The sequence below is a fragment of the Asparagus officinalis genome, chromosome 10, assembly GCF_001876935.1.
Source record: "Asparagus officinalis chromosome 10, Aspof.V1, whole genome shotgun sequence".
In the NCBI taxonomy this organism is placed as follows: domain Eukaryota; kingdom Viridiplantae; phylum Streptophyta; class Magnoliopsida; order Asparagales; family Asparagaceae; genus Asparagus; species Asparagus officinalis.
Window position 1 is genome coordinate 40,988,487 of NC_033803.1, and position 16,254 is coordinate 41,004,740.

Genomic DNA, 16,254 nt, shown 5'->3' on the forward strand with positions numbered 1-16,254 from the left:
TGGGGACTTTTGTGCAAAAGTGGACTGAATTTTGTGACTAAAATTTCACACCTATTTGGCCAAACTTTGAAGGGTGTTTTCGTGCAAAAGAATTAACATTGTTGAGGGGTTTAATTGCCGAAAGCAACCGAATATTGTAGAGGGATTTATTTGCAAAAGGGCTGAAATTTTATGGCTAAAATTTTATGGCTGAAATTTCAAAAGTTTAGACCACAAGCCCATGACCAAAATTTTGAGAAGAGTATGTGCAAAGTAGACCGAAATTTGTGGAGGGGTTTATTTGCAAAATCAGCCAAATTTTATTAAAGGGTTTATTCGTAAAATTAGCCAAGATTGTGAGCTATTGGGGATGTTAGATGAACAAAAATGATGATCATGGCCCAAATCGAATGTGTCCATGACTAGAATTTAGTCTCGAACATGAGGGGTATTTTGGGTATTTCACCAAAGAAATCATCATGAGGGTTTATACTGCAACTTGAGCCCATTGTTTGCATGCGCTTTGGGTATTTCACCAAAGAAATCATCATGAGGGTTTATACTGCAACTTGAGCCCATTGTTTGCATGCGCGAAAATCATAGGTTTAATTAGACTTCAACCATAAAATCCTATCCTTTTTATAGGACTTTAGTTAAAGTTCTTAATTTTCCTTTTAACTTTCGGGCACCCGGATTTATGATTGTACCTAATCTGTTGATTTTCATTGTAGGTCATCCATGTCTCCGCACCGATCGCGATTTCATAGGAGTCGTTATTCTTCACAGCATAGCGAGAGGGAGTGTCACGCCCCGATTTCAAAATGTAATAGTTTGGAGCGTGACTCGGTCGGCAATGCAACCATACGGTCGCATTCACGCCTCTAGATCATCCTGTATACAGATAAAGCCAAAATTATACCAAAGAGCATGTAACCAAGAAAATAAAATGGAATGTATAGATAAAGAAATATCAGAAACTTCCATAGTTCTATGACAAGTCCACAAATCTCTAAAGAGAAAGGAAAAAAATACACCATAGTCTGGAGAACTGATAGAAGGAACGGTGATCACTACAGCTGAGCCTGCCCCTCGAAATACTCTCGGTCCTACGAAGAAAGAACAGTTCCCGAATCTGGGGCATACCCTGCCCCTCGAAATACTCTCGGTCCTACGAAGAAAGAACAGTTCCCGAATCTGGGGCATACAAACCCCAGGGGAGTCAGGAAACTCCCAACAAGCAGAATCTGGGGCATACAAACCCCAGGGGAGTCAGGAAACTCCCAACAAGCATGTAAAATGAAGGAATATTGTACGTGTAAGTGTAAATGGCATATAAAAGAAAAATAAATTATAAAAAAACAGTGATAAAAGAAATTTACAAACCATAGAGATCAAACAATGTCTATTATCAGACACACAAGCAGATTTATTATTATTTTAAAAGTTATTTGAATTAGAGAAGAATATTTTCATGTATATAAATCGGTTTCCCGTAAACCGTCCCGGGAACACGGCTTCAAGTCAAGTATTAGCCCTTTGGCCCCATGTATATATATAAATAACTTAGGATATCAGGATGCGCATAGGCCCGTTTATATACATGTTATATTCTCCGTCTAATTCCCCTTTATAAACCCCATGTCGTCGATTAAATTTTCAGTGACTGTGCATGAAATGTTATGCACTATCCACAGAGTTACCGTGGAACGACTTCTGTAAAACTATGAAATAACTGTGACCCAGAACATGTCTAATCAAAAGAGGTGCATCGTCTAGTCGATGCTATAGTAATAATAGTAATAATCAAGGAAAACTCCTCACATCGGGATATCGATGTCGAGGGTATAGCCATGCTATGATAACATGTTTATAAATCATAGTTCTTGACGGAAGTCGTCTTCATGCACAGTCAACCCTATCAATGTCACTAGGTGATTAAACATAGCATCCAGCAATAGTTTTCCGTAAAGTCATGCATGTTAAACATATCAATGTCACTAGGTGATTAAACATAGCATCCAGCAATAGTTTTCCGTAAAGTCATGCATGTTAAACACAACATCAACAAGATAAATACTATAATAGCATCCAGCAATAGTTTTCCGTAAAGTCATGCATGTTAAACACAACATCAACAAGATAAATACTATAAGTAGTAACCGAGTTTTTATCTAATCATAAGTTTCCTGTGATCTCCAGTATCCAAATAAAATAAATCTTATTTAATCTTAATTATTAAATATTTGCTTAATTAGATAGACTGCACGTCAATTCAAACTAGGTTTATTGAGTATCACAATCAAATCATTAAAATATTAAGCAACAAAGCATCAAAAGTGGTTATTTCTTTAGTAGATCCGTAATGATTGAATACCCATATCTAAGATATAAAAAATAATAATACAATATAATTTCCAGGATCACGTATATCATGTCCACTCAAGAATTTTCAAGGGAAACAAGAACTACAAGCATATATTAAATAGTTAAATGATGGAAATAATTAAAATAGTTAAAACATCTTGTATTACATATTGTTACATGAACCATATATATATATATATATATAATAGATTGGAAACTCTGTTCATATCTAAAAGATATTATTGAAAATTATTGTTACAAAAAAAGTATTTATAGGTATATAGTGGTTTATACATACACTACAGATTCAAGACCTCCAAAAACTTAAATATAATAATTACACAAATGAGGAATAAGAACTGTATGCATGACCGTGTATAAAAGAGTATAATGAAGGCTTAAGAAAACAATGGTGGAAACAAGAGGTTATAAAGTTTTGTTTTATTTACAGCTCATGCCATCAATTTATTTACAGCTCACACCATCAATTTATTTACAGCTCAAGCCATCAAACTAATTACAACGGATGCCATTCAAATTAAATCATATATACTTACAGCATGTTGATAACTTACACATATTAAAATTCATAGAAAAATATATATATAATCAAGTGGAAAAAAAATTGTTTGCATGAAAAAAATATAATCTAAAAGTAATAATATTTGAGGAAAAGAATGCTTGCCGATTTGTCGAAGAAAAACTATGAACCCCAAAAAGAAAAATCCAAATCTCGTCTCCTTCCCTTCTCTTGTTCTCTGTTGTTTCTTTTTCTTTTTTTTTTCTTTTCGTTTTTTTTTTGTGTAGATCTTTTATATAGGAAAGAAGAGGTGAGGATATATATATAAGGGAAAGTTAAAATTTAAAAATCCCTAAAATTAAGGAAATTGTTTAAATTGGTAAAACGGGTAAAAGCAAACAAGGAAGCTAAAAAAAAATCCCACGTTTTTTTTTTGATTTGGGTGCTAAAATCACCGGATTTTGATGGGGAAAATTTTCCAAAAAATAATCATCTCGAATCTCCCAACTCTCACAAAGGAAGGCATAAAGATGAAGTGGGCTTTCTAGGTGGGCCTTTGAGAACCTTTATTTTTTTTTAAACATGATGTGGGCCTATTCATAAAGCTTTCTACACCACAAAAATAATTGTGGACCTCCTATAAAACCTTGTATAAAAATATTGATTATTACAGGGAGACTCCCGTAGCATCCTCTCCCGCGGCATCCTCTTTCGGGGGTGAGCATTTGTGCTTTCAGTATCCCCGTTTGACCCCTTCGCGGGTCATTCGGGAAGAACCGGCGTCCTCCTTCGCGGGGATCGAGGTTTCAGGAGATTTGTGGTTCTGTCATGTACTCGTTTGGCCCCTTCATGGGTCATTCGGGAAGGACCGACGTCCTCCTTCGCGGGGATCGAGGTTTCAGGAGATTTGTTTTGCTTGGTCAATTCAAATCTTCCGGCATATTGGGGCGATTTCGTGTTGTATTACACTGTGTAGGTCGAGGTACGTTACCACGTTGCTTACGTGATAATGCATACCGATCTTCCAATGTAGGACATTCAAAATCGTCTCGCCAATTGCTCAATGAATGATCCTATCTCGTCATCTTGTGAGATGAATTTGATCATTGCGTAATTCATGGATAATTTTCTAATTCTACTCTTGTCTTGTCACAGTTGAATTCCCCGCGGACAGTCTTTCTCCTCATGCTACTAGTGGTTGCAGTGGGGAGATTTTTTCTTCTGTTGCTGATGGGCAGGCCATTGGTCCAACTCCTCAGTTTGATAGGAGTCGTTCCGATGAATCCTGTCGTTTGATACGAGATGGGGGACGTCGTTCATTACTCCAGTTGATTACTAATGCTCCTTTTACTGCAGACTCCAGTTGATGAGAGGCCTGGTTATTTGTTTGGAGACCATGTTGAGGATCCGGCTAGGTTGACTCTTGCTGATGAGCACTGGTTGAATAACGATGAAGGAGCTCTTCTTTACATTCCCTCCATTCCCCGCCAGCATTCCTTTACTCATTTGGAGATGCAGGCTGTATCGCGACAGATATCCTAGAATCTTACAGATGATCATGACCGAGTTCATTATGGATTTATCTCCCACTATAAGACCCCAGGTTCCGATGGGTATAATTATATTCGCGGTCTTTGACCAGGGATTCTAGGTCTTGACACCACACCCCCAAACGAGGTGTCAGTAGCTGCTCCTACTATGAGGAATCATTTGGCCAAGCTTGGGAGGAAGTTACCTCCACCAGATTTTAGATGTTTTGGTTGGGTTTACTCACAACCCAAGAGGTGGTGGACACGTATGACTAGTTACGTCTTGGTACGTTGGGAGAGCGATCTGGGAGGCAGTGGGTTGTATGCGCCTATACGAGTCACCATGTATGGATTCTCGGTCAGCTGTCGCCACTTCCTAGCATTATTAGAAACATATATCCCCGATAGTAACACCTTTCTAACTTGCAGTGGAGAGTTGGGGTTAGCTTTGCATGAGATGCACAAAGTTTCTGGTCTTCCGATGGGGGATTGCCCGTACGAGGAGTACTTTCCCTCCAACCTGCAACTGGAGTGTTTGAAGAAGGACTCTCCCGACATGTATGACACACTTTGGGATCTTACGTGTTATTATTATACATCTCTGATAAAAGTGACCCCTCAAGCGAAGAGGAAGAAATAGATCAGCTTGAAGCAGTTCGCTGTTTATTTATTCTAGCATTTGGAGGGTGATCCAAGCGAGACTGTTCGTGAGTTAGACATTTTGACATCTTCTGCCATTAATGAGTTGATGGAGAAGGCCGAAGCTTTCTCCTACACTATTGCCGATGTTGAGGGAATTTTTTCTGCAAGGACCAAATTTCGGACATTCCTTTGTCATGCTCAGAAGTCTATTCAGCCCAAGACTCTGTTAGCGGGCTATCTTGCTATCTGGTTGAAGAAATACGTCATTCCATATCAGTTTTCTGACGCCTTACCTATTGAGGGGCTCTTCCCGGCCGTTCAATTAGCTTACAGGAGGGAGCTTTCTCTGCTTCCGGCGATGGTTGCTGGCATTCATTGTGGGCTTAGGTATTTGGTCGATGGTTTTACACATGTGGGTTCTGAACCGTCGACCGAGCTTATTTCTGTAAAGGTCGAGCTTCCGTATACATTGTGGGCTTAGGTATTTGGTCGATGGTTTTACACATGTGGGAAATAATTTACAATAATAGAGATCCTTTCCCTAGGCTTTGGGTGGAGTATTTTGATGAACATTTTACTAGAACCCTAAAGAAATCAGCGAAGAATATACGGCGGTATGTGGAAGAGCTACTGCAATCTCTTGTTAAATCAAGAAAGAAGAAGGATATTGAAGATTTTGTATTACTGCAGATACTTTATCAATATTCAATGATGTGGTGCCCTAGTAGTGTCCAAGGCATCCCAAGGCTCTTGTTCAAATATGTTGATTCAATTGAAAGAGTGAGGAATATGGCCTGGGGGAAATACATCTATGATCAGACGAAGAAAGGAATTAAGATTGCCAGGAAAGGTCTGCACAGGTCAGGAGTAAGCTATGTACCTGGATGCATGTTTTTGATCCCTGTAAGTTGGATTAACCTGTGCATGTGAACGCTTGCATGTATTCTGTCAACTTACGTCAAGAAACCATTAAGGCTAACTGGTTCATGTTAACTATTGTAAGGATCTGGTTAACTATATTCACGTTCATGTTAACTATAGTGTTTCCAGTATTAAAGTTGGTGTTGTCAGTGTTAACTATATTTCAGTTCAGTCATGTTAACTATAGTGTTTCCAGTATTAAAGTTGGTGTTGTCAGTGTTAACTATATTTCAGTTCAGTTCTGTTAACTATATTCATGTGTTGTCAGTGTTAACTATATTTCAGTTCAGTTCTGTTAACTATATTCATGTTTAAAAGATTAGTAGTGTATACTAACATGTATTATTTATTTGCAGCTATAGTACTATGAAATGACAGGGATTAAAAGATATGCCTTGAGCAATAGATTCAAGCCACCCCTCACTAACTGGGTGAAGATTGGTGAGAAGTGTGGATCTTTTCGAAAGCGCACAATAGTTGCCAAGGCTGCAAAAGCTAGCATCCATGTTGTACATAAACCAATAGCTAAAATTGGCCCATCCGATGAGAAATATCCAATCAGAAGGCCATTGATGAGGCTTAGAAGTGAAGGGATTGTACCACAATTTCCAGTCCTACATATGGAGGGGAAAAAAGCAACAGTAAGGAAGAGGAAGATTGAAGAAGAAAAGAAGGTTGAAAAGAAGGAAGAAGAGAAGGAACATGAGAAAAGATGGTCAATAGGTTTGGTAAGTTCTAAGGTGCTAAATCACCATAGTTAATATGTTAACCACAACAGTTAACATGTTAGCCACAAGAGAGAACATGTTTTCCACAAGAGTTGACATGTTAACAACAAGAGTTAACATGTAACCTATAAGAGTTAACATGTTACCAACAACAGTTAACATGTTAGCCACAAGAGTTAACATATTAGTAACAAGAGTTGACATATTATCCACAACAGTTAACATGTTACCCACAAGAGTTAACATGTTAGCAACAACAGTTAACATGTTACCTATAGATGATTGAAGAACCTTTAATTTATATGTGTCAACTGTGGACCTCTTACTGTTAACCTTTATAAGCTTGATATTAACTGTTTCTTATTTCTAAATTATAGATAATGTCAAAAGTCATTGATGAAGCTTTCGAAAGGGAAGATGAGATTGAAACGTTCAGTTGAGGAGCAGCTGCAATTTTGGAGAAATGTTGCTAAAGTAAACTAGAGACTTTGCCGTACACTAAGGGTCTCGAAGAAATTGTAATGTCAAACTTTCATGAACGAGATTCATAGACTTAACGAAAAGTTTAAGGGGTTAGACGAATCTTGTGACATAGTAGATCCCTTAGTTTTAAAGAACAATGTGAAGAAGCTTATTGCACAACAGCTGAAAGGAAACCCTATAGTGGAAGAAGAGGACAAGCATGAAATCGATGGAGAGGACAACCATGGAGAGAAACAACGTCACCATGAATGAAGGTGTCGAGGAAATGAGCAAGAACAAAGAGAGAGACGAAGTGATCAAGGATGAGGAGGACAAGCAGATGGTTGAGAATGAAGAGGACTCGAATGGAGAGAGAGATGATGTTACCAAGAATGAAGTTGTCGAGGAAATGGGCAAGAGCGAAGAGAGAGAGACAAAGTGATCAAGGATGAGGAGGGCAAGTAGATAGTGCAGGAGGAGGAAGGTGTGGTTGAGAATGTTCAACTCATCAAAGGATTGAAGAGGCCGAGGAAGCCGGTGAGCAAAAAAAATGTGGGTTATAGGCGTAGAGCTCCAAGCAAAAGAGCAACCAAGAAAGATAAACTGGTTAGGACACCATTTACTGAGGATAAGAAACTGAGGGCTAAGGGATTGAAGTTGAAAGAAGGTGTGCACAAAGATGAACCCATTGTGGTTGGTGACAAGGTAGAGAAAATAACAGTTTACTATGATGACAGTGTTGGCAAGTGGGATGTGCTAAAAAGCACGTATTTAAGTAGAGAAAATAACAGTTTACTATGATGACAGTGTTGGCAAGTGGGATGTGCTAAAAAGCACGTATTTAACAGATGTGGATCGTGCTGCCTTAAAAGAGGTGAATGAGGGTATCCCTGATGTAGGCACGTTTAGCTTATGAGTGTTAGATAGCGATGGTGCTTTTGTACATAACTACAGAATACCAAGAAATGTGATAGAGAAACTCTCAGCCGAGGAGAACAAATGGCTCGCGCAGTACTGCAAGGAGATGTAGCCCGTAAGTGCTGATTTCAAAATTTAACCCTTTCACGTTTAAATTTAACCCACAAGGGTTAACATGTTAACCACAAGAGTTAACATGTTAGCCACAAGAGTTAACATGTTATGCACAAGAGTTAACATGTTATCCACAAGAGTTAACATATTAGCCACAATAGTTAACATGTTATCCACAAGACATAACAGATTAGACACAAGAGTTAACATGTTATCCACAAGAGTTAACATGTTTAGTAATTTAATGCTAACTCTCTTTAATATTAACTGTGAACCTCTGTTAGTTGCTTGTTATGTTTGCGCGTTTAGATGTTAGCTTTCATGTTTTAGATTTTAACCCTCCGTAACTTATTGCTTTTTAAGGTACGTCGATGTCATAACTATTGATAACAGCACAATTACATACTCAGAACTACTGTATATGCTCCACGGGGGAAGACTCGATGAAAAAATAACAGAGGCCATCTTAGATAGATTACGGCTATGGCTATAGTTGCAGTAGAACGCTGTCTTAAACAAGCAGTATGGGATTGTATCTATATATTTCTGCGTAAGACCAATCCTCATATAATTAGTTAACACCTAAGCTCTTATATTTAACATGTTAACTACAATAGTTAACATGTTAAAAACAACAATGGGCCACAAGAGTTAACATGCTATCCACAAGACTTAACATGTTATCCACAAGAGTTAACATATAGCCACAAGAGTTAATATGTTATCCACAAGGGTTAACATGTTAGCCACAAGAGTTAACATGTTATCCACAAGAGTTAACATATTTTCCACAAGAGTTAACATGTTTTCTACAAGAGTTAACATGCTAAATATTGTGGTTAAAATGTTAACTATATGAACTTGAACCATGTTCACATGTTAAAGACCGCTCTTTGTTAATGTGTTAATTTTGTGTAACAACATTCACTCTATGGAGACCAGGCTCATCTGCGGCTATATGAACTATATGAACTTTATATACAACAACATATTATTGCTGGCCGATCAATACTCATATTCCCAATTGTTCGCCATGACCATTGGCATTGTGTCGAAGTTAGATTGAATGAAAATTTTGTGTTGCACTATAGTTCGGTAACTCACTCTGCTTACCTTGAGCCCGTTAACAAAATAATAAACTTCATGGATCATATGAAGGCCGCATTCGATCCTGAAAAGGTGTGTAGGACATTTCAATATAAGGAAATCCCATACAAGCCTCAAAAGGGAAGGTACATTAACATATGAATCTTATTTTATTAAAGAATTTCCGTCTCCAAAACTGACCTGTAATATGTATTTATGTTTTATTGTTTGTAGCTACGACTGTGGGATATACGTTTACCCTTATGTACGGGCTATTCTACAAAAAAGTGATGTACTGCATGTTACACCCGCCGATGATTCGTCGAAGGTAGTGTGTGCAAGGCTTGCGGCGGAACTGATAACTGCATGTTACACCCGCCGATGATTCGTCGAAGGTAGTGTGTGCAAGGCTTGCGGCGGAACTGATAAAAGAAGGTTGAGAATTCAAAAATAGAAAGGGCACAATAGCCGTGGAGGACCCAGAATTAAAAGTGTCTGCATGAACCGTAAATGTACAGCCTAAGGAAGAATGCTATGTAGATAAACAACTGCGAACAATCTTCACAATTTTCAGCTTGTATAGATTATTTTCCCAGTAGTTAATATCTCGAGGGTTTAATGTGTTAACAGCTAATGAACTAGTGTCCGAAGAATGTTAACATGTTAGACGCGTAAGTTAACAATTATATCATGTCAGCTTCAATTGTTAAATATGGAGAAAGTTTATATCATATCAGGTTCACTTGTTAAATATTACTGTATACGGAGAAAGTTAACATGTTAGAAGCGTAAGTTAACACATTTCGATGAAATATACGTGTAACTATGTAGATTAACAAGTTAACAAGTAAGTTAACATGTTAGCCGCGTAACTTAACAATGTACGAGAGAAAGTTAATGTGTTATCTACGTAGCTTAACAAGTTAACAGAGAATTATAGTTAACAGTTCGATTGTTATCCACAAGAGTCAACATGTTTGTAGCAAGAGTTAACATGTTATTAACAAGAGCTAACATATTATCAACAAGGGTTAACATATTATCACCAAGAGTTAACATGTTATCGATAATAGTTAACATGTTTGCAACAAGAGTTAACATGTTAGCCACAAGAGTTAACATGTTATCCACAAGAGTTAACATGTTTGGCACAAGAGTTAACATGTTATGGACAAGAGTTAACATGTTACCTAACATGTTATCCAAAAGAGTTAACATGTAATATGTGTAAATTAATAACCTACCAAAAAAATTTTATATGTTAACTGTAACTTAACAATCTAACTGAGTAACTTTACAAACCAAGTAAGATAACATTTTCATTATAGTTCACATTGCCCCAAAGGTATTGCCCCAAAGGTATTTCAGTTCATATACACAACTACTACATGCCTACAAAAGTATTACAAACACCCAAATATGTTTCAGTTCATATAAACAGTTAACTACAAAAGTATTACAAACACCCAAATATGTTTCAGTTCATATAAACAGTTAACTACAAAAGTATTACATACACCCAAAAGTATTTCGGCAAATCCGCAACTCATATCAAAAAAGTATTACAAACACCCAAATATGTTTCAGTTCATATAAACAGTTAACTACAAAAGTATTACATACACCCAAAAGTATTTCGGCAAATCCGCAACTCATATCAACGGCGATCGGTTAATTGCAAGTTGCGCGGTTGTGGCCTTCAGAGTGACATCGAGAGCATTTCAAAGGCCGTTTGTACACTGTTCGATTGTTGATATGTCGTGTTTTATTTCTCCCTTTTTTTGGTAGTATATGGTGGAAGTAGCTCGATCTCATCCCTTGGCACACTTCGTTTCTCATAATCTGTTATAGGATAGAGAATCGGGTCATAGCTCTTTTTAAATTCTTCTGTGGACATAAACCAATCACAATATTGGTAAATGTCTCTCTTCATGTACGAGATGACTGCATATGCATGTTTACACGGAATCCGCATGACGTCCCAAGCACGGCAAGTGCATGTCTTCTTCTCCAAATCAACGCGGGTAGTTTTATGTGCTTGCATTTCAAATATGTCAGCTGCAGCTTTCTTAACATCCAATGGATGACCTTTCTCTATATTTTCTTTAAGCACCATCTCTGCTTGTGGACAGAGATATCCAACCCATTTATCTCCAAGTAACCGACGATTACTCATTCGTACTATTATCTGTTTACGAATATGCTCAACCATTTGTAGAATTCATAGCATTCTAGCCTCCCTTATCCAATTATTAAAAGACTCAGTGACATTAGATGTTATGTACCCATACCTGAAATTATATATAACTTTATAACAGGTCACAAATAAGGGTTAACAAATAATTGAATAGAGTTAATAGGTAATGAATTACAGTTAACAGTTTACAGATAAGAGTTAACATGTCACAAATAAGGGTTAACAAATAATTGAATAGAGTTAACAGGTAATGAATTACAGTTAACAGTTTACAGATAAGAGTTAACAGGTCATAAATAAGAGTTAACACAAATAATTGAATAGAGTTAACTTTTTTGAATTACAGTTAACAGTTTACATATAACAGTTAACATTTAACAGTTAACATGTTAGCCACGAGAGTTAATACGTTATCCACAAGAGTTAACATGTTATCCACAAGAGTTAACATGTTATCCACAAGAGTTAACATGTTTGCCACAAGAGTTAACATATTAGCCACAAGAGTTAATATGTTAGCCACAAGAGTTAACATGTTTTCCACAAGAGTTAACATGTTATCAACAAGGGTTAACATATTAGCCACAAGAGTTAACAAATAATTGAATAGAGTTAACAGTTAATGATGTATAGTTAACAGTTTACAGACAAGAGTTAACAGGTCAGAAATAAGAGTTAACAAATAAATGAACATAGTGAACAACCTCGTAAATTTTATTATCAATTAAGAAATAACTGAATATAGTTAACAGCTCTGATATAGAATTTAACAAATCCAAAGATAACATGCTACATAGCATAAGTTTATACATCAGCATAGATATAGAACAGCCAAATAACGTTACCTTATTCCCAAAAAGAATGCATTTGCCCATTGATCAGGAGAGTAGTTCATAGCAATGTTGTATGCCCTTGGATCCATGTCATATATCTCTTTCATGTACTCATTCCATTCTGCTATTGTGTACTTATAACAAGCAGTTTGGAGTAAGTTCCCCAGAACATGAGTGTCCTTCGACTTCAAATTGCTTGTTATAAGCTTTAACCTGAAATTTTCAACAAGATGTAGAACACACCTCGAGTGTAGAGCTTCTAGAAAATACTCTTTTACTGATTCTTTAATTCCTTTGTCTGCATCAGAAATTATAACCAATTGGTGGGGAGGATTGTAAGGGTCAGCCCTCTCATAAAGTATGGACCATAGACCTTGGAGGAACTACTTCCAATTCATCAAATTCTCTTGATCACATATGCAATACGCTAAGGGAAATATACCTTGGTTCCCATCGTATGCTATGGCCGAGAGGAGAATACCTTTATATCGATCCTTCAAAAATGTACCGTCCAAAAATAGAAGGGGTCTGCATCCACTCAAGAAACCTTTGATGCATGCAGTATAACAAACAAAAAGTCTCGAAAACCTCCCCTCATTCTGGTCAACATGTATATAACTGCCGGGATTTGTCTCTTTTACCATGCGCTCATACCTAGTCGTGTAAGAAGAAACAAACCAACAAGTTAACATGTTATCCGTGTAGCTTAACAAGCGACCAAAAAAAGCTAACACATTATTGGGGTAACTTAACAAAAGTTAACGTGTTATTTACAAGAGTTAACATGTTATTAACAAGAGTTAACATGTTATTTACAAGAGTTAACATGTTAGTCGTGAAACTTAACATGTTATCAATGTTATCAATGAACTTAACAAGGAACATGTTAACTATTTGTTTTAACAAGCAAACTTTGGAACTTAACAAGTTAATAATAAAGCTCAGCATTTACCATCGTAGTTGATCATACGACTCATATATATCCCCGTAAAGCTTCTCCTGTGCTCTCTCTTTCCCCCACCATATCTTACTGTAATCAATTCTAAGGCTGTACTTTGTGAGGAACTCCTTTTGCACATCAACGGGTCGTATTTCTGGACGGACATTCAGGAGTGGTTGTAACTGTGTTGTAATGAATTTACGGGATGCCCTTGAACAACCTATATTTTGCCCGTACTGCCCACAAGTATGTTCATTAACAAACTTCTTGATTGAAAGTCTCTTTTCATTCTTAACAAGTGAATCAAACAACATCCATGGGCAGTCGTAAGTTTCTTTATATCGGCAATATACACGGATACGTTTTGGTTCGTTCTTTTTAAACTCATAATCAAACATTTTGGTCAGAGCATAGTATGTCAGTGCCAACCTTAATTCTTTAGCACTTTCAAATACTTGACCCTCTTCAGTTAATGCATTATGCCACCAACCATGAATCATTACTGTGTTGTTAATAATGTCATCAGAACACACTACACTGCTACCGCTGGGATTATCAATTGGAATTCTTTCTGAACCATGTTTACGGCAGAAGTACTATCAATAAACTTTGACTTCAGTGTATTCATAATAGTGCACAAATATAATTATTTTTTCTTAAAATAACGAACAGGACTTGTACTTAAATTCTACAGTACCCTTAAAAGTTAACACATATGCCCTAAAGCTTAACAACTTTCGGTAGAAAGTTAACATATATCAGTTAAAAGCTAACATTTAACCTGAAACAATTCGCTATGTTATCATTTCTCCACATTTTACTCACGTAATTCACAAGTTTTCAAACAAATTAAGTGTAAATATAACTTACATTTCAGGAGGTTGCTTCGGGGTGTTCTGACATCTGGAAACATCTACATCTATAGTAGCTCGAATATGGATCTCCAGACACCCGATATTACGGTTGTGCTCCACCATACACTCCATATCATCCTCATTCTCAATCTCAAAACTCAGATCATGGATCCTTTCAGATTTATAAACTATTGATAGCGCATCATAAAGAACCATCAACCTCTCAGCCACGTCAAACTTAAACTCAAAAAAAGAGGTTGCACACGTTACCCTTGAGAACACTGCTCTCTCACCCAAGGAAACCATGCAAATAATGGGGCTCTCCGCCATAAATAAAGAGGATTTAAGAGGAGTTATGGAGGGCACTTTAGGACAAGTAGGGGGTTGAAGATCATAAGCCCTAACCGCAAAAATCTACCCTTTGCACCATAAATACGCTCTATTCAAAGCCGAGTCGGTTAACAGGATATATAATAGAGGGAGAGCGCCAAAATTTCCCCCCAAAACGTCCATCACCTCGCCTTAAATGTGACGGGGAGGGATTGCCAACGATCGGATCTCGTTTCCAAGGCACGGAGTTGAAGGCGGGGGTATTTTAGGGAGGCTAGATGCAAATACGGCTGAGAGAAGCGCTTTTAGGGCTTAGTTACATTTTTTTGAATTTTTAAGGGTTTAGCCATATGGGCCAAAGTACATGGGTCTGGGCCACATTGTTTTTTCAATTTTGGGGCCTTGAAGTAATTTTTCCTTAGATTAATGGGTTTGAGGTTTGGGTTAATAAAGGTGGAGAGGGGACCATTGGAAAAGAAAATATGTGAATAGAGTTTGTATTTTGAATAAAGGGGTATGAGTTTGCCTCTTAACGGGTTTTCTTAAGTGGGTATGTTGATTTTCATATTAGGAGTGAGGGTATAACCGTCCTTTCTATAAAAAAGAGTTAAATTTAACGAAATATTGTATTGCATTAATAACCCCAACTGACTACAAAGATTAATATCAGTATATTTTATGCAATTTTGGGGACCAATATCAAAATATGATGATTTCAGTGACTATATCAAAATATTAATGATTTAAGGACTAACATAGCAAAACCGCTGTTATGTTTTTGGTTGGGATTTTTAGGATAGTTTGACGTTAAGGAGTTGTTTGGTTCGTTTCCTAGATATAGGAAAATGTAATTCCATGTAAAGAAACACAAGTTTTTAGTTTTTCAAACTTTCCAAGAAATAAATTGTTTTGGTTTGGTTCGCACTAAAAATTGGTGGAAAACCAATGTATTTATTTTTCTTGTGTTTGGTTTGCATAAGAAAAAAAGGAGAAACTTTTGTTGATTTGACATTTCCCACTTTTCTTGTGTTTGGTTGGTTTTGAAGTGTGTAGGGCAAAGTGTATATGCACCATATATTAGTATATATTACTGCATATCTTCTACTAGGTCAATTTAAACTAATGATGCCAAATTCTATTACTTCAATAGCCTCACGTTCATCATGATAATTATATAACATGTGGAGAGATACGATCAGTGAAGCATCATGTTATGCAAACAAGAACAGGCTTGGTGAGGGACTGAACATGTGGAGAGATACGATCAGTGAAGCATCATGTTATGCAAACAAGAACAGGCTTGGTGAGGGACTGAAAAAGCAGATAAGGGCACATATGCAGCTGAAATTCAGGACAATGTAGTTGCAGCAAGAAGAAGTAATTGAGCTGAAATTCAGATAATTATAGAAAATGAAAATTTTTATCTTAATAATTCTAAAACATACGAAATTTTCAACACATCATTTCTGAATTGAGAATAAATCATACCTTGGATCGGAAGTATAGCAAGATCCAGCAAAAAATTCAGCAAATATACGAAATTTTCCCAATAAAGGCGTAGCCTTTTTAGCTAGATCTAGCAAAAAAACAAATTTGAGGAACTGAGGCTTGATAAATATGAAAATCAAGCACGAAATCAATAGTTTAGAACTTCCGCAGGCATCGGAGAGGAATCGTGGCGCGAAGAGTGAAAAAAGCGAGGGAATGCGGTGGTAACCTTAGCCCTCAACAAGTTTCCCCCTAAAAACCGCAGATCTGACAATAGTACATTTCTTCGGCGATTACACCGATTTCCTCTCGTTTTCGAAGGAAATGGGAGGAAGAAAAAAATCTGAGA

General features: G+C 36.9%; 1 protein-coding gene across 1 annotated transcript; it reads right to left on the bottom strand.

Moving 5' to 3' along the window:
* On the bottom strand, nt 11,029-11,475 carry LOC109826666. The gene has a single exon (XM_020393686.1). The coding sequence runs from the start codon at nt 11,473-11,475 to the stop codon at nt 11,029-11,031; it is 447 nt and encodes a 148-aa protein (XP_020249275.1).